Source organism: Aspergillus fischeri, genomic scaffold (assembly GCF_000149645.3).
Source record: "Aspergillus fischeri NRRL 181 1099437636247 genomic scaffold, whole genome shotgun sequence".
NCBI lineage: Eukaryota > Fungi > Ascomycota > Eurotiomycetes > Eurotiales > Aspergillaceae > Aspergillus > Aspergillus fischeri.
Window position 1 is genome coordinate 2,084,176 of NW_001509772.1, and position 24,857 is coordinate 2,109,032.

The 24,857-nt window shown below is 52.2% G+C and overlaps 10 protein-coding genes across 10 annotated transcripts, besides 1 other annotated feature; 4 read left to right on the forward strand and 6 right to left on the reverse strand.

The window, feature by feature from the left end:
• Positions 1 to 1,786: 1,786 nt before the first annotated feature.
• On the forward strand, positions 1,787 to 2,497 carry xanA (isonitrile hydratase-like protein xanA; the record flags this gene model as incomplete). The annotated part of the gene is made up of 1 exon (XM_001266261.1): positions 1,787 to 2,497. The coding sequence occupies one exon, from the start codon at positions 1,787 to 1,789 to the stop codon at positions 2,495 to 2,497; it is 711 nt and encodes a 236-aa protein (XP_001266262.1).
• Positions 2,498 to 3,564: 1,067 nt separating this feature from the next.
• On the forward strand, positions 3,565 to 5,883 carry xanB (isocyanide synthase xanB; the record flags this gene model as incomplete). The annotated part of the gene is made up of 2 exons (XM_001266262.1): positions 3,565 to 4,312; positions 4,361 to 5,883. 2 exons carry the CDS (start codon positions 3,565 to 3,567, stop codon positions 5,881 to 5,883), a joined length of 2,271 nt encoding a protein of 756 aa, XP_001266263.1.
• Positions 5,884 to 6,759: 876 nt separating this feature from the next.
• Positions 6,760 to 7,484, reverse strand: xanC (transcription factor xanC; the record flags this gene model as incomplete). Its single annotated transcript, XM_001266263.1, has 2 exons — positions 6,760 to 7,310; positions 7,373 to 7,484. The coding sequence occupies 2 exons, from the start codon at positions 7,482 to 7,484 to the stop codon at positions 6,760 to 6,762; spliced, it is 663 nt and encodes a 220-aa protein (XP_001266264.1).
• Positions 7,485 to 9,107: 1,623 nt separating this feature from the next.
• Positions 9,108 to 9,131: a microsatellite.
• A 1,400-nt stretch (positions 9,132 to 10,531) lies between these two features.
• xanE (O-methyltransferase xanE) lies at positions 10,532 to 12,014 on the reverse strand (the record flags this gene model as incomplete). Its single annotated transcript, XM_001266264.1, has 5 exons — positions 10,532 to 10,823; positions 10,870 to 11,251; positions 11,296 to 11,405; positions 11,453 to 11,576; positions 11,627 to 12,014. The coding sequence occupies 5 exons, from the start codon at positions 12,012 to 12,014 to the stop codon at positions 10,532 to 10,534; spliced, it is 1,296 nt and encodes a 431-aa protein (XP_001266265.1).
• Positions 12,015 to 12,563: 549 nt separating this feature from the next.
• Positions 12,564 to 13,300, reverse strand: xanF (xanthocillin biosynthesis cluster protein xanF; the record flags this gene model as incomplete). Its single annotated transcript, XM_001266265.1, has 2 exons — positions 12,564 to 13,171; positions 13,228 to 13,300. The coding sequence occupies 2 exons, from the start codon at positions 13,298 to 13,300 to the stop codon at positions 12,564 to 12,566; spliced, it is 681 nt and encodes a 226-aa protein (XP_001266266.1).
• Positions 13,301 to 13,646: 346 nt separating this feature from the next.
• Positions 13,647 to 15,284, forward strand: xanG (cytochrome P450 monooxygenase xanG; the record flags this gene model as incomplete). Its single annotated transcript, XM_001266266.1, has 3 exons — positions 13,647 to 14,609; positions 14,677 to 15,156; positions 15,204 to 15,284. 3 exons carry the CDS (start codon positions 13,647 to 13,649, stop codon positions 15,282 to 15,284), a joined length of 1,524 nt encoding a protein of 507 aa, XP_001266267.1.
• Positions 15,285 to 15,400: 116 nt separating this feature from the next.
• On the reverse strand, positions 15,401 to 16,869 carry NFIA_039470 (putative cytochrome P450; the record flags this gene model as incomplete). The annotated part of the gene is made up of 2 exons (XM_001266267.1): positions 15,401 to 16,683; positions 16,752 to 16,869. 2 exons carry the CDS (start codon positions 16,867 to 16,869, stop codon positions 15,401 to 15,403), a joined length of 1,401 nt encoding a protein of 466 aa, XP_001266268.1.
• A 902-nt stretch (positions 16,870 to 17,771) lies between these two features.
• Positions 17,772 to 19,221, reverse strand: NFIA_039480 (uncharacterized protein; the record flags this gene model as incomplete). Its single annotated transcript, XM_001266268.1, has 2 exons — positions 17,772 to 18,196; positions 18,252 to 19,221. The coding sequence occupies 2 exons, from the start codon at positions 19,219 to 19,221 to the stop codon at positions 17,772 to 17,774; spliced, it is 1,395 nt and encodes a 464-aa protein (XP_001266269.1).
• Positions 19,222 to 20,719: 1,498 nt separating this feature from the next.
• Positions 20,720 to 23,008, reverse strand: NFIA_039490 (anaphase promoting complex subunit CDC16; the record flags this gene model as incomplete). The annotated part of the gene is made up of 2 exons (XM_001266269.1): positions 20,720 to 22,857; positions 22,912 to 23,008. The coding sequence occupies 2 exons, from the start codon at positions 23,006 to 23,008 to the stop codon at positions 20,720 to 20,722; spliced, it is 2,235 nt and encodes a 744-aa protein (XP_001266270.1).
• A 743-nt stretch (positions 23,009 to 23,751) lies between these two features.
• On the forward strand, positions 23,752 to 24,691 carry NFIA_039500 (Saf4/Yju2 family protein; the record flags this gene model as incomplete). Its single annotated transcript, XM_001266270.1, has 3 exons — positions 23,752 to 23,774; positions 23,830 to 23,957; positions 24,012 to 24,691. 3 exons carry the CDS (start codon positions 23,752 to 23,754, stop codon positions 24,689 to 24,691), a joined length of 831 nt encoding a protein of 276 aa, XP_001266271.1.
• Between the last annotated feature and the right edge of the window lie 166 nt (positions 24,692 to 24,857).

Here is a 24,857-nt window from a genome sequence, read left to right on the forward strand (position 1 = left end):
TTGAGGACTCATCGCGTTTAAGCATTTCGAATCTACTTTTGAAGTCATATTTCATCAGTCAATATGAATCTATAATCCACGCCAGCTTCATGGTATTACAACACAAGGACCTGGAATGTTTTCTTTCATGACTGAAGTACATCTACTGAGCCGCCCCTGCTGGCTTCAGGTTACCAACGCGGAGGGCAGATCCCCATCCTGCACCGAGTGCCTCGGCGACGCATCCAACAACGCCAGAGGCACCTTGCCGCCCTGCATGATCTCAAGCAAATATCCATAGCTCCCCTCCATGGATTCCTCCTCACCGTCCCCGTGCCGAGGATTTCTCCAGTCCGTAAGTCACACATCGTGCTGGCGAGGCGCGCAGATATCACACATCTGCCGACAACTCCAGAACTGATCCTGGGCGCGAAGCTCGCTCAGCAGCGTCGTGGACGCGTCATACTCCATACTGATGGTGTAGTTGAACTCAACAATGTCCTGGAGGTGTCTCGGCAGCGAGACGCGGGAGTTCAGGACCGGGGGTTTTGAATGACTCAAGTGCGTCTAGGGTTACGATCCAGGGAGATGGTGGTTTCGAAGGCTTTGTCCTTGAGTTGGCCAGAAAAATATTTCAAGACCTTGGATGTCGCGGGGCTGTTCAATCCGAGGAGGACTGTGAGCTATCTCTCTGTCTTGGTACTTTGAAGCCAAGTCGACTCACCGCTTCAAGCGTTCAGGAACGCTGGTCCAAACATATGCTCGTCTGCCTCCCATCACATTGGGTTGAGGATACTGGTATGATGATGCTACTCAAAAGGGGACGTTGTTGATGGAGAAGTGATGGCTATAAGCTGGCGAAGTCATGAGGAATTCTGTGTGTGTTGATGTTTGTGCTAAGAGAGTGAGCAATATGGTAATAAGCATCCATTTGAGCTTCAAGCTTCTGAATGACTCAAATATACCCCATATTGGTCATCTTGCCCGCACTGGGACCATCAACAGCCGTCGAGAAAGACATCAGAATCTATGCAGTTGAAAGGTACACCTCGTTTCTGTCCACACCCCGCTCCACCCACTTTTCTTTTAATCTTCTACTTCAACTCCTCAGCATTGAAGACGCAGTTGATTTCCGATTCTCACCTGACAATTATAGCAGGTATCAATCCATGCGACTCTCTACGACATAGCAAGTCTTCTTGATCCGTCTATGCATTCTTGTTTTCGCAGAAAACTTGACTCAGTTGGGCGAGAGAAAACTCTGAAGAGAGACTACCGACTACACTGACACTCAAACAAACTGCACTTGAGTATTTGAACTTTAGCAGATTATTCTACTACTAAGTTCTATTAATACTTCTAAGCTCATTTAGGGACAAATGTTCCTGCGTTTTGAAGGGTATATCCATGGACAGACCTGACCGCAAGTGAAAGTAATACAGACTGGCTACTCAAGCCCAATGATTGCTTGTCTTACTCCTTATGCTTCAAGACTATCGCGATTCTGCCTAATGAACGCAAGTGATGATTATTCTTCGTGCGTCTCGTTCCTTGCGATGGCCCGCCTCATTGGACTGGCCGTGCAGATGTAGTCAGCAGTGTCAGCTTACAGCTGGCCGATGAGTTCCTTCACACTCGTACTCCTTCGCTCGATCAAATATCAGATCAGTACCTTACTTTCCAAGCTCAGTCGGTTCAACAGAATTTTCTTTGGAATAAACGCGTTCGTGGTTGTCAGAATCGCATTATTGACTACACTCAACGATCAGCATCCCAGTCTGAAACAGGCGAGAAATTGTCCTTCACCATGTCTTCTACCCCGCCAAAGAAGTACTACAAGGTAGCCGTTTTACTCTTCGAAGGAGTGGACATCCTTGATTTCACGGCCCCCATGGAAGTCTTCACTCATACATCCCACAATCGAAACCCGGATAACCCGGACAGGGTTTTCCAGATCAACACCATTGCTCGATCACGAACAGTGAACGCCAAGAAGGCCCTCACGGTCCAGACGGACCTCTTGCTTGAGGACGCAATGCAGGGTCTCGCGGATTTCGACATCATGGTTGTCCCTGGTGGGCCACCATCTCTTCTCAATGCACTCGTCGCGTCCAACCCCCCGGAGGTAGACCTTATTCGCAGCTTTGCCACACTACCTCCCAAGACGCCAGATGAACCGCGTGTACTGTTCTCAATTTGCACCGGAGCGTTTCTAGTTGGGGCGGCTGGACTTATGACTGGGGTTTCGGTCACGACTCACCATCGTGCCATTGAGAAACTTCGGGAGTTCTGCATCCGGGTAAACGGAGAAGGGGCTCCCCCTCCTGAGGTGTCGCACAAGCGCTACATAGATGCAGGGGTTCTAAAAGTTGGGTCCGCCAGGCTACTGACGGCGGCAGGAGTGAGCAGCTGCTTGGATGCATCCTTGTATCTCGTTAGTCAGTTGACCTCCCTTGATATGGCGGCATTCATCTCGCGCGTGATGGAATATGACTGGAAAGGGGAGCCTTCTGAATAAGGGATCTCAGAAGAGGCGATCTAACTTGCTACAAGCTAGCTGAGAGTTCTTTTTGGTGAGGGGATGAGTTCGATGCGTTCTCGACCCTCCTCTATTGTCTGCGGGAATTCAAATTTTGTCTGAAAATCTTCTTTCAGCCTGTTCTGTAGAGTCAGCCTGAGTCACATTTCTACAGGATCGACCCTAAATCTTGGTACAGCCTCTCTCCAGTAAGACAGTGAGATCGTGCTCTCGAGAGACAGTCTTTGCGTATCTGTTATTACATGTGGGCACAGCCCGACGCCCTTGGCCAAGGGCCTCGCCCTGGATGCTGTGCTCGTAGAGAACGTGGCGAGCGTGTAACCCTACAGACAGTTCCAACAGTTCCACAAATCCGCAGCATATCTGCTGACTGGGTCGTCTTCAGCAGCTGAAGCGTTCAATGTGAAATTTGGCCTGACTGTGACCAGACCCCTCAAAGGCGCTTGGCTGCACATTGGGTGCCGTGAGACGACGCGCACATGGATGTGACTTGAAGGCACTGACAGATATCTCGTTTGTCAGAGCCGAGGATATCTGCCTAAGCAGCTGCAAGCCTTGTCATCTCCCAAGGCTCTGTGTCAGCTACCTCGTGTTCTCTTTCAAGGCTTCTATCGGATGCAGGTTCAGCTTCACTGCCATGGCCCGGGTACAGGAGGCATGGACACTGATCAGCCTCCTATAGATCCTTCTCGTACTGGGATTATTCAGCTATAGATGATGCTGACTGCCAAAATCCAAGCAGAGACGGTGTGCTTGTAGCGTATGGGATCATACAGTGAGGTTGCTTGTTAGTCAACAATGTCACAACAGTTGGGATCCTCAGCTCTTTCGACGTCATTGATGATATAGCTGACGAAGCTGCGTTCTTCGCACTACGTCTTGCTTTGTCTCTCTCTTTCTAGAAAGATATAAAAACGTGCATACCGACGGATTGAGCTAGGCCGAAGTCACACTCGGAAGTACGCAACATAGTACCCAACATACCAACTGAGAAAGGAACCTCATCAGTCTTTACATAGAGTATCATTCTTCATTTTTTCGTCGATATGATCGCCATACTGCAGAACCCACAGGACGCTGCCGTCTCATATTCTGTGGAGCCACAAGAGCATGACCTACTTGGCTCGTATGGGACAAAAGCTCTGAACGTTGAGACGACTGAAATCGCTGCTTCCTCCTCCTCCTCCGAAGCTCCTGAGGATCTCGCTGAGGAGCACCATCGCAATGAGTCCTCTCTGCAGCAACCGTTGAGCGAAGATGATCGGCACGAGCAACCTGCCGCAAGCGGAAACAACATTCCTCCTGTAACCGTCACCACCCCCGAAAGCAGCGACAATCCGCTTGTTGAATCAAAGGAGGCAGTCCTAGTCACGTTCAGGCACGAGGGCAACGAGACCAAGGATGACACCTCGTACCTCCTAGCCGAGGCCCTCGAAACCACCAACGGAGAGGAGAACAGTCCCATCTCTGAAGACAAAGCAACAGCAATTGCTGTCTTGAAAGTCATCGAAAGTTATGGGGTGAATTTCGAGAAGACTGGCGAGTCCTGGCAGGGACTGACCTCGTTCATTCCCACCGTGGTTGAGCAAGTCAAAAAGCGGGAGCCTGTTCGGATGATCCTCCCAGCTTTCCCTTTCAAGTCCCCCAATGCTCGAGACAAGGTCTTGGGTGTGATGCCAGATCTCGGAGAGGAGCTGGCGTTATATCATTTGAATGGCCTGTGCGAGAACATTGGAAGAGTCTACGAACCGGGTGCAGATGTATATATCAGCTCGGATGGACTCGTATACAATGGTAAGTCTCTTGTACTCGCCACTGTTTTCATCGTGCTAACCATAATAGATATCCTCGGAGTACCTGACGAGACTGTCTGGGAGTATGGAGAAGCCCTCCGCAGGATGGCCGTTGAGAAGGAGCTTCATCATGTCAAGTTTATCCGACTGTTTGAGCTTCTCGAACACCCCTGGATTCCTCTGACCAGCGCTGAACAAGCCAAGTCATACTACCTGGCGCATGCGCACTGCCTCCGAAGAGAGTTGATGTACCGATTCGAAGACCGCAGCTTCGATGCTGATGCGGCCATCCGCAGTGACAATGATACCTGCCTCACATATCGCGGATACATCAAGTTCCTGACCAAGGACCTGGCCCCTCAAATGGACACGCAGTATACAAGCAAAAAGGCCAGAGCAGCTCATATCGCCCAGATTGCTCGTAGCATGATCGTCCGCGGAAAGATGTTTGCTGCCGCCATCAAGGCCAACCGTGCCGATTATGTCCGTCTCTCCATCCACGAGTCAAACGGGGCAAAGAAGCTCTCCATCTCGCTCGTCCCACAGGTCCGAGGCGCCCTCGGGTACACACCATGGCATTCGTCGATTGCAGTCGGCGCTGACGGCACATTCCGCACAGTTCACGCCGAGGATGTGCGTGAGACGCACGAGCTAGTCTACAAGAACGGCCAGCCATACTACTTCCGGGAGAAGTCCAAGCTCTTCGACTGGGTCGAGGACGGCCTGCGGGTCAAGTTCGAGCACCTCTACCCCTGCGGCCTCGTCATCCGGCCCAGTGATATTGACGACTCGCGGCCCCCTCCATCCATCCGCGACCTGCCAATGCACAAAGTCCGCCAGCTCTCTACCGGACTCTCCCCGGTCGTCCTGCGCGGCTTCCGAGAAACCCTCGAAGAAGAGCTATACGTCCAGAAAGCATCCGAGCTCGGCACCATCCTCCCCTGGAGCTTCGGCATCATCCAAAAGGTGCGCGACGCCGGCCGCACCGACAAGCTCGGTAACAACGTCACCTCCAACGAGGCAATGCCAATGCACTACGACGGCATGTTCAAGTTTGAAGAGGAGACAGACCCCGTCACGGGGGAGGTTAAGCGCGTCCAGAAGCCACCAGGCTACCAGTTCTTCACCTGCCCCGCCACCGCGCCCAAGGGCAGCGGGTACACCCTCTTCGCCAGCTCGCGGCTCTTCTTCCGGTACCTGCCTCTGCCGTGGACCACAGAGCGGCTGCAGAAGGTGACCTGGGCCATGGACAACGACGGCTTCTGGGACGCCAAGCTGAAGAATCTGCCCCTGGTGGTGCCGCACCCTGTCACCGGGCTGCCGTGCATGCGCTGGCACCAGCCGTGGGATTCCACCAAGACCAAGTTCTCGACCTGTGCGGTCACTATCGAGAACGACGAGCAGGGGCTGGTCTCAGTGGTTGATGACCTGACGTATGACTACCGCGTCTGTCTGCGGTTCTCTTGGGAGCAGGGCGATCTGCTTGTCAGTGACAATACAGCCATGCTGCATACCCGGACGGGGTACAAGACTGATTGTGATCGGGAGCTGTGGAGAATCCACTTTGACTAATGTACTGCTTTGTTGGAGCCAGATTGGTTTTGTACAGTCACTGGCTCTTGAAGTTATCATCTTTGTTGATTCACTTCGTTTCTCTCTCATTCGCATCAAGTTCTTATTATATTAAGCAGTCAGGTATATTGTTCCACACTCCTTAGGTCCTTAGAATCAAGTTCTGCAAAGGTCTACAGGCATCTTCTCCTATATCTATTCTCAGAAAGCCAAATAAACTTTTGGCGTATAATGGCAACTATTGGAAGTGGAAATCGAGTGTCAAATGTAGAATTGCCTTGTGCTCAGAGGGAATACGGGATGCTCTTAAACTGTAGAGAAGAAATGATCGTGAAAGGAAAAAGTATTTATTCCAAAATTCATACAAGAAAGTAGTAAACACTCCGATACAATCATCAGGGGCCAGGGCCTTGTCACACCATGTGTGGTCTATACTATATACCTCATCCGGCCAAATTTTCACAAATAACATCACATAAACATAGACACATAAGAAGCATAGATAGAGTTGAAATATATATGGCTCAAAGCATCATGGACTGAAAATTGTCCAATGATGACGACTGTGAAGGATGTAGCGGACAGAACGGAGTCGAAGACGGCGTGTTCATCCATTCTCCGGATGTTCCTAGGTCAGGAGATTTGGCACTGCGGTCGTGTCTTAGACAGTGGCAGCCTGGATTTTGCAAATTTAAGTTTCCGTTCAACGTGCTCCTAAGGCCTGTGGAGTCTGCCGCGTTGGCTCCTGTGAATGGTGCTGGGGAGTATCCATGTCCATGCGGTATCAAGATGATGGCCTTGGGATGCGAGGTTGCGCTACCCAGTGTTTGCATGATATGCGGTAGGGAGGCCTCTAAAGCAAGACACAGTGGTTAGTCAGTTGTCCGTTGATATTGGGACAGTGGCCTCACCTGTTGCTACATAGTAGTGTGGGCAGTGTGGATATTGTTGGGAGCCTGGAGGGTCAGGATATGGCGGGAAGCTGAATTCATTCGGAGTGTGAAGCCCCGTCATGCTTAAAGATGCGTCTAGGCTGAAGGGATTGGGCTGAGACGATGAGGGAGAAGAGTTCAAGAGAGTAGAGGGTGATGAGTTGGTGGAGTCAACCCCGTTGGCGAGACCGAGGTCAAACGGCAGAGGTGAAGGTGGAGAAGGCAGAGAGGACGAACTGGGCATCTGGTTGAGTAGACTACAGCACGACCGACAAAGACTGGAGGAGACGTTCCGTTGGGAGGGATTCGAGATTGCTGCATCTTCCGAAGCAGAAGCCGACGGGCTGCTATCAAAGTCACCTTGCGGCTTGGATTCCATCATGGACGCAGCTGAAGGACTCGCTTGGTCCCATCCATTCAACGTTGCAACGGCTCTGAGCTCGCTAGCAATAACACGTTCTTGAAGTTTGGCGATCCTGTCCCGGATCTTGCGGCCTATTGACTGGTGAGTAAATGGATGAGGAGAATGGGATTAACAAGACACAGGTTCCACTGACGATGATTCCTCTGGGATAGCCGATTTTGAAGTCTCCTGCGTTCAATAGCGTCTTGCTTCTCGTTTGAGGAGTCATCTTTGGACCGCTCGTCCTTTGTAGTCTGTGAATGCATCGCTGGCTGATAATGGCCTTAACTTTTGTTTCTTTCGATGAGGCAAGTTTCGAGGCAGGAATTAGCCACGAGGTTTCTATACAGGCCCACCTATGTTGAACAGGCACCGCCCTCTAGACCTGCTGCTCAGAATGAGGAGGATTACGCAAGAAGCCTCAGCACACAGCAATGATCAGCCTCGCCAAGTTTATCATTGAAAGGATCAAGGACTTCCCTGCCGTTACTGCATTCATTTATAGCTGTCTGACAAATATTTAGCTGACGCACCTATTAGGTTTCCAATGCGAGCCGGGCTATGTAGTCGACAAGTCAACACTAGTCATCTTGGAAGTAAGACGCTCCTGGGGTCTTGACTGATGCGAAGGGTTAGGAGCGATCATTGGCTCGGTAGGTTATCTCAATAGCAGACGGGGTGGTTCAGGTGAGGTTTGGCATTACTTCATCCATTTACGGACGAGTCATATTGACGATACTAATATCAGCGGCCAGGGCTACTGATAATGCAGCCTGTAATGCACTGCAGAGCTAAAGAAGTCAAGGGCCCGCGAGGCCACGCGAGTTCGTGTTTCTCTCTGGCCAATGCAACGTCGTCCATTGTCGTATATCGGAGCCGAGACTAGTGCAGTTGCATTGTACTCCATAGGTCTTATGGATCTGGGGTCTGACGTTCAACCATTGTAAGCTCTGCAAGTATTGACGACTAAGAACGTGGGTGCTCCAATCTAGGCTGGTGGTGGCGCATGAACATCAGACCAGCCTCCCTCGTCTATACTCTTGAAGACTGTCAGGAAGATCTTTTTTCCTCATTTCAATACGGCCGGCTCGAGGCCGCAGATCCGACGAAATGGCGCCCTTCTCGGTGTGGTCCGAGAAGTTGATGATCCCGTGGTCTTCATTGAGCGATGCATCCTTGAGACGCGTCCACATGACGGTATGACTTACAGAGTACCCCTGGTAAACCGTAGACAAGCCTCCTGCAGCTCGCAGGATAGGGATCACTCAGTAATTACGACACTTGTGTCGCAAGGTCTGATTCTCTCCCAAGGTTGATTGTGTTACACAGAGAATGGTCGGAGAAAAAGCATTCAGTCTGACATCATCTGTTGGATATTGTCTGGGATGTGGCTATGGGGCTCAGCGGTAACCCATCAAATACCTCGTATACCCAAGGCTCGGCTCGAAGAATATTGGTTAAGCTGCAAAATCCAGATCCGTGCCGCGGCCAGGCAACAGTGCCGCAGTCGAGAGGACTATAAAAAGTACGAGGCCTTGAACAGCCCAAACGGGATGCCCTACAACAGTCTCTGACAGGATTCACAAAGGTTCGAGATCAACCAATTAGCGCAGCTACCAGGCAATCTGCCGTCAGCTAACATCCTCGTGTTCGTTTGTTGGTCAGTCGCATACACGAGACGCGTCAGTAGCTTGATGGCAATCCAAACTCAATGGTTTGATGCATGAGCCATATTGTTTAAGAAGTGCCTCTGAAGGACCCTCTCCGCTGCTTTCCGATAGTAAGGCTGGATAAGATGGCGGGGATCTGCCCACCATTTGATGCAAGTAATCGGTCGAGGCTTGAACAGCCCGGACTGCAATCGATCTTGGCAGTGGAACACGAATCTGTGTGAGGGGCACATGTGAGGGGCACTCGTGTCACCAGCTGACGATGAGAAGCTGATACGAACATGTCTCTAGAAGCCAAGAGCTGAAGGAGAAAGAGCCTGTCTTGGAATCGTATCTCACCCTACTTCTCGTACCCTGCGATCCTTTAGTCATTAGTAACAAGTTCTAAGTGAATTGTAGATGCTGAGTGATGCGTATGAGATGGATTCAAGGGCAGTAGTAGTATGGATGATAGGATGAGTATCTAGTTGATGCTGAGAAGGGTGCAGAGAGGAGCTGTGACAGGACAAAGGAAAGGTTCTTACAGGGGGGGCCTTAAGGCAGCCATATTTGCCTGTGGCGCCAATCACTTATTTCTGGCCTGACTTTCTTACAGCCTCAAGTCTCGACTTCTTCCTCTGCTTTGTTAACCGTTCCAGAGTGACTGTTTTCTTCTGAATCAATCGACACTATCTCCAGGCTCTAAACAGTCACTTTAATTATAACTATAAGCTCTGACACTACGAGAAGACATGCAGGCAATTGTTGAGACTGTCAGTAATCTGCTTCCGTATCATCTCCTCTCATATGGAGCTCTTCTGGGGACAGAACTCTTTCAGGTGAGAGCACAGAACTCCCTCGAGTCCCCCCGATCATGAATCCGAATTGACACGTCGTCCTCTCAGAGCTTTGTCAACACTAAAGTCTGCTACCAAGCCCTTCCTATGAAAGAGTTCCTCGCTCTGCAGAAACGCATCTTCCCAGCGTATTTTCGCTGTCAAGTGGGATTGGTCGTTTTGACTGCGGTCACTCGGCCGCCTTATAGCATACTCTCTTTCTCGCAACATATATGGGACTCTGTTCCTTTAATCGTGGTGGGTGTCACCGGGGCCCTGAATTGGTTCGTTTTTGGTCCCCGGACCACGAAGACTGCTTTTATTAGGAGGGCGCTTCACGGTAGGCTTCGAGTTCTTATCCATATTTCACTCGATGGTAGCTGACTCTGCAATAGAAAGTGCCATGAATGAAGATAACTCTAACACGACGGATCCAGCGAAGCTCCAACAGGCAAACAAAGCATTTTCCCGCAATCATGCTATGTCAATCCATCTGAATGCGATTTCCCTTGTTGCAACCGTTTGGTATGGGTTTGCATTGTCGTCGAGTCTTCTGAAAGGGTTGTAAGCCAATCGCTTCCGTAGACTGCTGATCTGTTCAGTCGGACGGTCTTCGGTCATGATCGAGGCGTCACAAATCACTTAGCTACCCTTGTATATACTTTGATTATAGCATGAATGCAACAATCGCAACTTTTACTATATCTAATGGTCTCAACAACTGCAGGTTAAAAGTCTGCGGGAAGGATAACCCAACCTTCTGTGACAATCCATTGTGAAACTAAGTATTGAATCTATCTTTGCCTCAAATTAACAAATATCGGAGATTCACTCCTGCAGTCGCAGTTCTAGGATAGTCCCCGATTCAGGCCCGCCGTCTGGCGTTTTCCAAACCTTCTCCAACACCAACTTGGGACTAACCATCTGGAACAAATGGTTCCACTGCTCCAAAGTCCTCTCCTTTCCATTCAAAGCAACAAGCATGTAGAGATCAAGCATGTTGTAGAACCGAGAACTCTCCGGACCCAAGAAGCTGGGAACAATCGCATCATCAATGAGGATCCGCGACTTTCCCGGCTCCATTGCATCGACGATGTTCGACAAGATCTTCGCGCAGCGACTATGACTGTTAGCTACACTTCTTCTTTCATATTTGCAAAACTAACCTGTCCGGATGATCATGCAGGATGAACCGCAAGAGATACACATCTGCCCCCTTGACCGGCTGCTCATTGAAGAAATCATGCGGCATGAACTCGATCCGATCTTTGACTGCTTTGGGGACACCTTCTGCCTGACCAGCCTCTAGCATGGACTCATCGTCTTGTACGACGAAGTTCAGACCAGGGACCTTCTCTGCGATGCGTACGCTGACATGGCCCCGGCCGCCTCCGACGTCCACCACTTTTGCGCCCTGCGGGAGAGACTCGAAGGGAAACATTTCCTCCGTGAGGGACTTCATGATCTCACTGCCTGCCATACCGAGGGCGAAACGCTGGCCGCGGGCGATATCCTCGGTGTAGAAGTAGTCGAAAAGGCCCTTGTTTGCTACGAGGATTAGCACGAATCGTATGACGGTGGGGGATACTCACTTTTGAACGCAAGGCTAAAGGCAGTGTTTTCTGGATCATCGCTTCCCTTCCAATCTGTCTTCTTGAGAGAATCGGTAAAATGCGCTGCCATGCGCAGTCCATCGTCACATCTAGCGGTGTCAGCTCAATCGTTCAATTTACGGACCACGCTACTCACGCATGACTGATGAGCGCTTGCACAGGAGGCGCAAGGAACTGCAACGACACTCCGTTATGAATAAACTGCTCCGGTGCAATCTCATCGAAAATCAATCTCTGCGTGCAAACACGCATGATTCGCTCTGAAGGTTGTCAGCTCGACCTCATATACTAGATTGCCGGCGTCGCATACTTAGAATATCCTTCGAAGCACCCGTCGCCTCTACAATCTGATCCAGCGACGTTGGTTCAGGCCCAGGCGCAATGATGTCGTAAATCCCCATGTCCAGAACCGCCCCGACGCAGGCGGCATCGAGGAACGCCATATTCTGGAACATGAGCCATTGGACCGGACCCTGGACCAGAGCCATGAGCCGTTCGCAGAGGCGCAGAATCTTTAGCCGGGCCAGCTGCGCGCCTTCATCTTGGATGATCTCTGGAAAGGGGCTGTCTAGGTTGGGTCGTTCGGCGCCGATTGTATCCAGCCTTCCGATAAAGGTTTCTACCGTGCTGGAGATGTTGACGGCGAGCTCGTACAGGTCGTTTGTACGGGTGGACTTGGGGTCTTGCTGTGTGGACATGGCGTTGGTTCACGTCGTACGATGAGCTATCTTTGTTACAAATGTTGATGATATCTTTGGCTACCGAGTAAGAACCTAAGTTAACTTTCTTATACCCTCTGGGAGGATATTAGCCATCCACAGAGTATCTGCAAGTACAGTCAGAGCAGTCATCTTGACTCCTGCTTATGGGGACAATTTCTTCATTGTCAGCTCCGTTGCGATTAGACCTACGGCTGACATGGATTGCTTAGTATAAATCATGCACTCGCATACAAGATGGCGTCCGTATACACCGCGCTGACACACTGGACCAGCTACAGTCAGCATCGGTCGTAATTCGTACTCTGCTGACACAGTGAACAATAAATTCGTTGACAAATGACATATCTACAATTCTGAGATGCACCACACCACACCTGAACAACAGTAGCAATTATCCGTGGAATCCAACTCAACCTCAATCCAACAAATAATCCAACTCAACCTTATCAAAATCTCGGCGTAAACTGCAGCTCCCTTTCCAACCAGTCAGCCACACCCCTCAAATATCCATGTAAAGACAATAACTCACCTCCGAAACTGCATCGCCCCAGCCGTCAACATCCCCCCCACAATCAACTTTGGAATCCCCGGGGGGAAAATCGCCCTCTCCTTCGGCTCCAGTCCCCGAAGAAGATACACAGCCGTCCACAAATGCCCATACACCTTGACATCCGCTCTCCTTCTCTCCTCCTGTTTCTTCTCCAGACCGCGAATAGTCTCGATAGGCACCTTGCGGCCTAGCTGGTTGACGAGGTCCTCTTCGAGATCGTACTGCTTGTCAGTTAGCTCGTGCAGCTCAGCGAAGGCTGCTGCTATCTCCGTAGAGAGGAGCTCATTCTGCTCTAGTTCCGCTGGGGGAGTGGCTAGCTGCGCCTCCAGCGCGGTGATTCTCTGGTACAGGGCATCGTGTGCGTCCTTTTGTGCTAGGAAGCGGGGATCGTGCTCTGCGAAGACGGGGAACCAGATCTCGTCGACGGAGGTGAGTTGGTCGCGGAGGACGTGGAGGGTGTACTTTGCGTAGGTGGCGAAGGCGTCGATGTTTGCTGGTTGCACTGTGGTTGCGTGTTCTGCGCAGGCCTTGAGGTTGCGGCGGATGACGTTGTGGATGGCGAAGAGGGCGAGGCTGGAGGAGACTGTTTCATTTCACTCAGAAGCTTGTTTGTTAGAGGTAGGATGGGGGCTAGACTACCGTGGGGATCTTTAAGATCGAGGTCCTCTGCTGAGAGACGGTCTTTGTGCATGTGTAGAGCTTCGGTTGCCATGTTGCTAGACTTTGATTTGGTTACGGTCAAGAGATGATGTCCTTAGTGCTTGCTATTTGTCAGTTCGTCGGTTTCGAGGTCAATATGAATATATATGACATGCTACGCTTCGCTTCTGCGATGACCTAGGTAGTCGTTGAGATGACATCAGCTCGGATTTGCTGACTTGGGATGCATACGCTACTGCACTCATCACTGAGTACGATCAGCCAGGGCAAGTCTTAGGTCATGACTTGTAAGCGAGGATGCCTCATTGCCAAAATCGTCCATACAAGAGAGAGCGAGGACCGCCACTATCTATCCATCCACTCAACTTTCAACCAGAGTCAAAGACGCCAAAGCAAAGATGATACTCTACTACCTCGCCTCGATCCCCCTCACCATCATCCTCTATCTGGCATGGTACCTCCACGTCCCGTGGGACCTGCCCTCACTCCCCCGAATCCCCTTCTACGTCTCCATCCTAGGTCTCTGGAGCTCAATGGGCCAAGATGAGATCTACGAGCGCTGGCTGCGCAAACCCCTCGAAGCCCACGGCGCCGTCCTAATCTGGTTCGCCGGCCGATGGAGCATCCTCGTCACGCGCCCAGACCTGCTAACAGACATGTTCCGCAACGAGGATCTCTACGCAAAAGCAGGCAGCCAGAAGAAGATCCCCTGGTCGGTGATCGCAACACTCGTCGGCGACAACATCATCAATTCGCACGGGGACACCTGGAAACTGTACACGGGGATCATGAAGCCCGGGCTGCAGAAGAAGAACTTTGACACCGCGCCGCTGCTGCTCAAGTCGCGGCGGTTCGTGGATGAGATTCTGGCGGAGCAGGACTCTGCCGGTCGTGGCACGGGCATTCTGGTGAACACGTATGTCCAGCAGTGGGCGGTGGATGTCATGGGGACGAGCTTCTTGGATCTGGACCTGCAGAGCCTGGAGAAGCCGCACGGCGCGGTGCGCCTCGAGGCCATCCAGTCTGTGATCAAGCTGATGCTGTTCCGGCCGCTGTTCTTCAACTTCCCTGATCTGGATCAGTTCGCGTGGCTGATCAAGTCGCGGCAGCGTGCGTACGAGATCATGCACGAGTTTGGGGATACACTCATGGCGACGGTGCTGGGTCGCATCGACAGCGACCGCGAGAAGGGCATCAAGCCCGCCGAGGAGATGGTCGTGCATATGCTGGTCGACGCCTACCGCGACGGCAGACTCACCGAGAAGCAGTTCAAGGATAATCTCAAGATTGTGTTTCTGACGGCGCACGAGAACGCCCAGCAGCTGGTTAACTCGGTGTTTTGGGAGATTGGCAAGAATACCGTATGCCCTTTTCCCTCCTTAAGCATCTTCCTTGCCAACGGCATCTGACCTGGTAACATGATTGAAGGAAGTCCAAACCCGCCTCCGCGCCGAAATCCTCTCGACAAACACTACAACGCCAACCTCCGAAGTCGTCAACGCCCTCCCCTATCTCACAGCCGTCGTCTACGAGCTTCTGCGCCTCTACCCTCCCGTCTCGCAGCTCATCAACCGCGTCACGGTCCGCCCCGCCATGCTCGGTAACGAAATCCCTATTCCTGCAGGCACGTTTGTTGGCTGGAATGCGTACGGAGTGCACGTCAACCCGGCTATCTGGGGTCCTGACGCAAACGAATTCAAGCCGGAGCGATGGGGCCGGACGGTGGGTGAGATGCATGCGCGGTTTCGCCGGGAGACGGTGCGCGGCACGTATATCCCTTTCAATGCGCATTCGAGGAAATGTCTTGGGCAGGGGTTTGTGTTGCTGCAGATGAAGATTCTGCTGTTTGAGGTGCTGAGACGGATCGAGTGGACGGTGGATCCGGGGTATCAGTTGAAGATGACGCCAGTAAGTCTTTTCTTGAATCCGGGAGGAAGAGTACTGATGCATGACAGGGCGGGATTCTGGCGCCTTTGGGATGCCGCGTGATTCTGAGCGAGGTCAAAGAGGCTGACAAGGCTGAGCAGAGGGGCTGATAGACACAAGGATTCAGGTGAAAGCATAGATTAGGTATAAGATAAGATGACATACAAACATCCGCACATACTGCTAGCTGAAACCATGGTATCGTAACGCATCAATTTGCCTCTCATCACACGCTCTGCCGAGGCCCCGTCAACGCAAACAGCCCCAACGGCTTGGTGCTGAACGCTCCGTTGTAATTGACTCCTCCAACTTCCGTCTTGTAATTCTTATCCGCGAGCACAAAGTCCACGTCCTTCATGATCGTGACCAAAATCATAAACGACCATTCCCAGGCGTAGCGCTTTCCGAAGCACTCACGTTTGCCGTTGCCGAAACCCTTCTTCACACCGGCCGGAAGCCGGTCGTACTTCTCGCCGACCATGCGCTCGGGCTTGAACGCATCGGGGTCCTCAAAGACCTCCGGGTCGCGGTTGACGGCCGCCAGCAGCGCAATGAGGGGCTGTTTATTGGGGACCTGGTACTCGCCGCCTGCGAGGAGGACGGGCTGCTCCAGATCTGGAATGGGCTCGATGTTGAAGCCCGGCGCGGTAGCCGACAGACGCAGCGATTCACGCAGGATGGCTTCGCAGTAAGGCAGGCGGGCGAGATGCTCGTGCTCGAGCTGGGCGGTCGGGCCGCCGACCACGGCATCGATCTCCTCGCGGGCGCGGGCGATTTCGTGCGGGTTCTTCATGAGATAGTACAACGCAAAGGAGACGAGATTGGCGCTCGTGGCGCTTCCAATGAAGATGTTGATGATCTCGTCCAGGTGCTGGCTCTCCGTGAGGGCTTTACCGGTCTGGGGGTCCGTGCCGTGCATAATGGCATGAAGCATGTCCTTCTTCTCGGTCGGAGCAGCGCGACGCTTAGCAACGATCTCGGCGGCGTAGTCGCGCATCGTCTTGATGTAGCTGTCGAAGCGACGCTGGTAGATGAGCCATTTCAATACCTTGGGACGGGTGGGGCGACGCAGGGCTTCGAACGTGGCAGCCTCCATGGCCTGGAGGACCGGAGGCTCTGGTCCCTCGAGGCAGTGGATCCGCTGGTCAAAGAAGCAGAGCATGTTGGCGGCATGGTTCAGACGGTCCATATCATTGCTGACGTTGATTCGCTGCCGGGGGCCCGCAGTCCATTTCTTAACCAAATCTGTGGCGGTCTCGCGCATTCCAGCAAATGCGTCGATCACAGCCTCTGGAGTCACCAAAGGGGCCATGATACGGTGGGCAATACCCCAGCTTTCCTCATCGTGGTACGCAGTAAACAGACTGTCGTGGACCGCCTCACGGATTTCGACAATGGGGCCGGTCACACATTTGCGAAACCGTTTCTCATCGCAGATCTCCTCGAGCAGTTTTGCGCTGGTGATGAAGACAATGTCGTGTCCAAGGATAGTGATTTTGAAAATTGGGTCTGTTGAAGAATAGTGTTAGTAGGGTTTGTGGTGATTCCTGCAACTGGTAAATGCACGGGAAACACACAAAAATTCTTATTATTCACCGCTAGTTTATTGAAAGAACCCCAAGTATTGCCTGGGCTAATAGAAAACAAATTTCCCAGGATCGGAAGACCTGACGGGTGAGGAATTGGAGTCGGCATCTTGGTCGACTGGTGTATCACTCAATCAAAAACAATTCCCAAACAAAGCTGAAAGGAAACTGACCACGCAGGAAGGGAATACTGCGACTTAAATCCACTGCACTTCCCCCAGAGGTCTATGACGGCAGATTCCTTTGCACCTGCTAGCTTGTTTGTGTAACGCATCCCCAGCTGAGCTCACCCTGCATAGCTGCATCACAATCCTGGCGATGATTGGTCTTTCAGCTGTGAATGCAGATTTGGATCGCGATGATCCTTCGATAGTGGGAGGGCTCTGCCGCTTTCGGTGCCCTTAGACACTCCACCATGTCCTCTCCGAGACTCCTACTGGATGGACTCGTCTGCTGCACGGATCATGGTTCGTCACGGGCGCTGGCTCCTCGCTTTTGGAGCAGCCATTCAGAATGGACGGATTGTCATAGCGGACTGGTGTGTTTGACAAAGTGACATCGAAGAGACAGCGAGGAGCAAGGGGAAAGTCGGGTGGCTGGGCTGTCAGCTTTAGAGGCATGACTTTATCAACATGGAGATCTTTTAATATCCGACAAAAATGGAGATTGACACTTTTGACAGCGATGGCCTGATGGATTAACCACGGTCCTGTTGGAGATAAAGTCGATGGAGTCCAGAGGTCAATGAAGGAACGGACTGCCGCTACGTCCACTAGTCTACCAAGTAATGCCTCAGCCCCTCAGGTGCATATTTAACGTGTCCACCGCGGCAGACATCTCCATTCTCCTGGGGTCTGCAAGAAAAATGGTGGGAAAAGATCTATTTGGTATCGTCAAGAGAAACAAAATTTGACTCCAATACAACCAGTTGTTTATTTTCGTACGCCAAAACTCCAGTCTGCTATGCTGCGCATCGCCGTAGGCGCTTCAGTATCCAAAGAACCAAAATGGTCAAAATGAGTTGGCAGCGGTAAAGTCAAACATTCGCTGACTCTCCAACAACACAAAAGATTCGTATCGCAGACCTCGTTCAGCCTCATGCCGGTCGGAGCCCTTCGTGATGGTGCTGTTCCACACGCTCTCGTACCCGTCGAAGAGATGACGCCAATAACACGCCTCCGCAGCTTTGGTCAAGTATCGTTCGCGAAATGCCTTGACGCTATTGTTGGCAATGTGGTGCGCGACACTGGTGTCCCGCATGAGCGGCTCCAGTTTGGCGGCTAAATCGCTAAAGTCGCGCTCGACTTCCACGTAGTTTTGGTTAGGTCCATCGGCCGCAAGGAGATAATGATGGTGCTGTATGTATTGTAGCTTATGTGCCACGATGACGGATTTGCAGGCCTGGCGGTATTTCAGGGAAGCCGAGTATGAGCGACCTGGAGCAGTAATCAGTTATCATCCAACCTCGAAAAAAGAACCGACAAGACTTACCCTCCACATGCGCGATAAACATATACTGGCAGTGATCCTCCATACTCAGAACATTGGTCCGGTCCGGCCAGCTGACTTGCTTAACATCGCCCCACGGCTGGTCGCGCACGGCTTCGATCAAGGCCCGTCGCAGCTTGGGTGCAAAACTGGGCTTACCACGCCAAACCAGCTGCTGCTTCTTCGCTTCCCATGGAATATCGGCCCGCTGGATTCTCGCGACCACTTGGTCAAACGGTCCGATCGCATTATCTGGATTGTCCCAGGCCCAGTAGCCAAAGTCAGGCATCAGCCAAACCGCCTCCTCGTTCGCCGCGCGAGCCAGGACCCAAACCGGATGCTCAGCGCTAGTCACGTCTTCCACCTTATCTTCCACGGAGAAGACGAACTCGATGTCGCGACGGGTACTCCGTAGGGAATCAGCGACCAGCGCACGATGGATAGCACTGAGCACGGCCAGGATCTTTCGTCGGTGGTCCTCACCTTTTGAGCGCGCTGCAACCACATGCAGCTCCCCGCGGAGAATGGCCGCTCTTGCCATGCCGGGCTCCAGTCTAATCCGATCGAGATCCTCTGCAGCGAGTGCGCCATGCGAGCGCCAGTAAGTCACCGCGCGAAACACGTCCTCGTACAGACCGGGAAACGCAGCATCGCACTGCTGACGACTGAGGCCCTCATTGTTCCCATCCCGCTCGTACTCGAATACCCATTTCGCTGATGGAGTCAACTGTGTGCTCAGGCTGGGTTTGGAGCACGACAGACAGCTCGCGCATTGGAAGGTGGTTGAGGTCTCGCAGGCGCAGTGACCGGCGGGGATCAATTGCGTGAGGAGCGGATGTATATAATCTCTATCTGTATTCATGCCGTACCACATGGCTAGAATAAAGCCCACGCTCAGAGCACCGATGACGTAAAACAGGCAGAGGAGAACCCCCTGCCGCGGACGCAGGAGAGAACAACTCGGGAGCACCATCGCCGATGGGAGCAGGACGAACTATTCAATTCAGAGGGCGGGTTTCATTGTAGGTTCGTGGGTCGCCGGTCGCAAGTCTCAATCGCAGCAGGCAGAAGAGGACAAAAAGCGAGGGGAAAGAGGTTCTCAAATGAGGAAAGAGGCAGCACCAGGCTCGCTGGGAGTTTCTGTCTGCGCCGCCGCCTTTGGGGCTAACAAAAGGGGATTTTGGCCCCATGCTAATACCGTAGCTTATAATTATTTTAGCGGAGGCCATTGCCATTATTTTGGCCCTATGGGTCTCATAACGCAGCCTCAATGGAGAGTTGGAGACCCTGACGCCTCGCTTTGGCGTCTTGGCCCCTTAGGGGTCTGAAATTCAATTGTGAAACAGCCACTCGCAGGCACAATCTTTCAATGAGAGTACTGATGGACAAGCTTTCGTGGGTCATCTGTTGCTGGTTATGGCTCTCAGTGGTTGAATGGACGACGGCCGACTCCATCCATCCAAAATGTTATTTGTTTCTCGGCCATTCAGAGCATCGTACAGGGGCCTAAAGGGAACAAGGTGCGTACGTAAACGCTCAAAGGTTAGTGTCCACTATCAAACAGTGTGGCGGTGGAGTTGTTGGACTCGTTCTCACTGTTGGATCCAACTCGCAGAAACGACAAGGCTCTTTGCTTGAACACTGAAGAGGCTGTAGGCAGACTGCAATCCAAAACTGATCATATTAGCTCCACATGGACAATGAAAAATGATTCCTGGAATATCGTACCATCATAGCTTTCATAGAGAGTTGATTCGTCTAAACTGAGACACGCAGAATAGCCAAGCTGCGGTGGAGTCAGTCCGTTGATCCTGTGGTGATCGCAATTTGCTGGTGACATTAAGGCTGGTGCCTATCAGTCTATGAGACGAGGACACAAGATTTGAACCTACACCAAGGGTTTTAGAACTCTTATCAAAGCATTAGCCTATATTTGTATCAGAGGTAGTTCTCTATTATTGTTGTGTTAATTCACAGCAATACTTTTTTGGATTGTAGGTACAAGAGGCAGAGGAAAAGTGCCCGAGAGGCTGAAACTGAAACAATAATGCGGCGGTTCGTTCCGTCTACGGAGTATATCAGACTAAAAGGAGCCTATTCAGAACTACTCTTTATGGTCCTGATTCCAACAGGTGTGATACGAGGAATGTGGAAATGTACGTATCTCAGGCCTACACTTAAAAGTCTAGGAAAGGAGTGACGCTGGTCGATATAAATGATCTCGATGAGACGGCTGCGGACATGACTCTATGGGTGATGGTAATTCTAGAGGGAGAAGATACCAAGATAGAGAGAAGCTGGCATGTACAGCCAGCACTACAAGAAATGGAAATAGGAATGTCGCGTCAATCTCCATCAAGCAATCTAATGACCAATGGAACCAAAAGGAAACCTTGGGTATATCCATCAAAACGCCCAGTTGCAATGCACCCAAACACACCCCACCGTCTATCAATCATGGTCAAACATGATCACGAACGGGCTCTGGACCCTCGACTACGAGCACCTGCCGGCCCAGGAGTCTCAGTGGCCTCAGCGTCGGGACTGAAATCAAGTCGTCGTCTTCCTCGCCCCCCGCGAACCCGACTCATTGCATGTCGCAGTAGACCATCTGCCTCGTCATCTAGCTCCATCTCCACCTTTTGTTCCAATGTCTCCGTTGCAGGGCCCGTGGTCGGGATACCAGCTTGCGGGACTTCATCCGTCCATTCTTCCTCCGTCATGCCACGCCGCCTTGATGCTTTTCCCTTGCCCTTGTCGCGCGAACGTGTCGAACTGCGGCTGGTGGTCACTCGCTCAAGATCCTCTGGCGGTGCAGACTCCCCCTCATGACCCTCCAGAGCCCAGATCTCCAAAGCACGGGAGAGAAGAGTGCCAGCAATACCCGCGCCGCCAGCCGCATCCCCGCCTCCGCTTGCCCCAAGGACGCGAACGGCTTCATGAAGAGCTGTTACCGCCTCCATCGTCCGTCCAAGTTCCAGCAGAACAAGACCACGCGAAGTATGAAGGGATCCGATCAAGCCACGGTCTTCGTAGCCCCCGACACCCGACGATGCGACACCCGAGGCGCTGCTGCCACTGCCGCCCAAAAACGGACCGTAGGCGACTCCTGCCCCGCCCGCGCCGATCCGAAGGCATTCGTCGAACTCAGCAAGCGCCTCAGCTACTCGTCCGATACGGCGCAGTGCGTGACCTAAATTCGCTCGTGTAGCCACCCAGGCACCCGGCTCACAATGAAGCGCCGTCGCTAAAGCCAGCGATTGATTGAATAGCTCTACAGCGCCCTCGAGATGGTTCTGGTGGTAGAGTACGACACCGAGTTCGTTGAGAACCAGCGGGTCACCGCCATGGGCGTCGCCGGAAGGGTTAGCGGGAATGGATGGCACCGTGCCGGCAGCCGCCCCCGTGGACATCGCGTAGGCTGCAGACAGGTACTCATGGGCCAAGGACATGTTGTTCAAGGCTAAATGCTGCATACCAAGGAACAGCTGCGGCAAGTGGCTGCCTTGGAACAGCCGAGCGGCCGTGCTGTATGCGGCTATAGCTTGATCATGCTCGCCTTCAGCAGCAAAGGTATGCGCAAACCCTATCCACGCCGGTGCGGAGTGCGGATCCAGCAAGGATGCTTTCGAGAAGAACCGCCGTGCTTCGGCAATCTTTGACACTGACAGGTAGTAGACGCCAATCGCAAGGTACGTGTACGACTCTTCCGGCGCATGGTCGGCCAGCGTGTGGGCGAGCAGAAAGAGCGCATTTGTTGCACCGGTTTCGTATAGACAGGCCAAATGCAGAGGGTAAACCGCTGGAGGATGCCCGAGGTGACTTAGAGCCGGTACATTGGGTGTGGTGCTCGCCTCCGTGGCCAAGATCGAAGATGTCAGCTCAAGCGCCTCCGCAAACCGGCACTGGGTGTAGAGAGCTTCAGCCCGAGAAAGAAGAATATCAGGGTTCTCCGCAAGGTTGTAGTGCGTGGACAGGGTCTCGGTCGCGTCGGACAGGATGGCAGGCGACGAATACTTCGACAGTCGGGTTGTATAGAGCATCTTGGTGAAATGAGCCGCCTCCTGTGCGACAGACGGATCGGGCGAGGATACCGCATCAAAGTCTAGAGATTCCAAAAACTCGAGCTCTTCAGCCGGCGACATGAGCGAATTTTTCATCAACTGGTCAAAAGCCTCAAAGCACTGTACGTCGATGCGCACCGCGTCCTTGTAACAGTCACGGGCCCGATCAAAGGCATTCTGCTTCGCAAAACAGAGGCCCCGCAGGTAGCACATCGCCGCTTCAAACCGGATGTTATTCGCATCCTCCCTTTCCCTCTCCTCATTGCGGTCAATCCGCGACGCTGTAGTCTTGCCGTTGCGCAGAGTGAGGTGCTGCAGCTTGCGACGGCTGTTGCTGCTGCGGATCAAATGAGTTGGGTTATGGTCGCCAAGCACTGACAAAGCCTGGTCAAACTGATTCTGTTTTATATAGCAATGGCCGGCGAGATAGCGGCAAGCGGTACTTCGAGAGATGAGATCTTTCCGGGAGAGGAGGGCCAAGGCGCGCGTGTAGTTGTTGTTAGAGAAATGGACTTGGGCGAGCCAGAAAGCATCGGAGTCGCTGTCTTGAGAGCACGTTAGTCTATTACTCTTCCAAGAATCAGGTCAAGTCGACTCACTCGTCAATGCAAGCACTTTGTCGCCGATGTAGATGGCAGCATCGTGTTGGCCTCGATTCAGCGCATCCTGGCGCCAGGAGCGCAGGAACTTTTCCATGACCAAGCACAGACCGTAGACCAAGAGTCAATCGAGACACGAGAGTACTGAGAACCACCGCGAGGGCAGAAGCACATGGAGGGTGAGCAAGAGCGTTTGGTTGTATTGGGCGGGGACAGTGGCCAACGCTTGTGGAATCGGACAACTTGCTTTCAAGACACAGGCAAGTTTCTGCTTTCGTGACATATATCTCCCTGTGCTCCAATTATTTCCTAATGTGAGAAATCAGAATAATGTGCAGTGCTGGCTGCTGGAGCAATCTCTGTGCAATACCATCATCGATGATCTTCTGTTGATCCAAACGCGTCAAAATGGCCCGTGCATCCTGCCAGATCGGGTAATCTGTATCCTTAACACTTCCTACAGTTTACATAATATAGAGTGCTCATGGTACCGCTCTAGCTATGAATCGATCAATATAACAACAGAGGATCTCTTGACTTATGAGTAGAGTATGACTGCACTTTCTCCATGTCTGCTTCCTCTGGAACTCCAGGCAGACGATGTGCGTGTACAATATTATTTATGCTCGTCGATGATTAATCATATCATGTGACTTGTGCATGCCTTATCGCCGCCTTGTCGCCTCCAGCATTTACATCTCTCGTCCATCCAACTCAAATATTCAAGTCAGCATCTGCCGATCTGCCAGCTGCCTTCTGTCTGAGGCTCTTTGACAGTCTCACTTCCAAATATTTTCTACAACGCAGTCGCGACAATCAAACTAGCACCACAGCGCAACCATGTCCGAACGAAAGGTACTCAGGTAAGTCTAACCAACAACCCAAAATTGAAACCAGAAACCAGCTAACATCGCACAGCAAATACTACCCTCCCGACTTCGACCCGTCGGCGATCGGCAGGACACCAAAGCATCTGAGACAGACCGGTCCTAAGGTCATCACCGTCCGTCTCATGGCGCCCTTCTCCATGAAATGCACTCACTGCGGTACGTCTTCTCCCATGTCCTCGCATACAGCCAAATACTAATTGATCCCTACAGGCGAATACATCTACAAAGGCCGCAAATTCAACGCGCGCAAAGAAACCACCGACCAGAAATACCTCAACATCCCCATCTACCGCTTCTACATCCGCTGCACGCGCTGCAGCGGCGAAATCACCTTCCTGACGGACCCCAAGGCAATGGACTACAAGGCGGAAAAGGGCGCAAAGCGCAACTTCGAGCCATGGCGGGATGCCAAGAATGATATCGAGGAGACGGAGCAGGAGACGCTGGACCGACTGGAGCGCGAGGAGAACGAGGAGCAGGAGCGTTTGGAGCGGGATAAGATGGCCGAGTTGGAGGAGAAGATGCTCGATTCGAAGCGTGAGATGGCGATCGCGGATGCACTGGATGAGATCCGGACGCGGAATGCGCGGATCGAGCGAAATGAGGCGCTCAGTGGTGATGTGGCGTTGACTCATGTTCGGAATGAGGCGGATGAGGCACGGCTGAGGGAGGAGAAGGAAATTGAGGAGGCTGCCCGGAGGGCATTCACGACGGAGACGGGCGAGAAGGTGAAGAGACTTTTGGAAGATGACACAATCGCTGGGACGACGCCGGGCTCGAGTCAGACGGAAACACCCCCTCCGCCCTCATTCGCTAGGGTTAAGAAGCCCAAAAAGCCTCTGATCAATGGTTTAGGCATCAAAAAGAAGCCCAAGCCGTCTTTGGTATAACTGTATATATGCGCCGATTTCTCTGAGGAGCAGTTGAAGGTTGCAGGTCTGGCGTTTCGGTTTACGGGTTGCATATCATGGAATCCTCAGCACAGTACCTTGTACATATCAATTGTGATACATCTATTTCAATTGAACCTATTTCAAAACACATTAAAGACAAGTG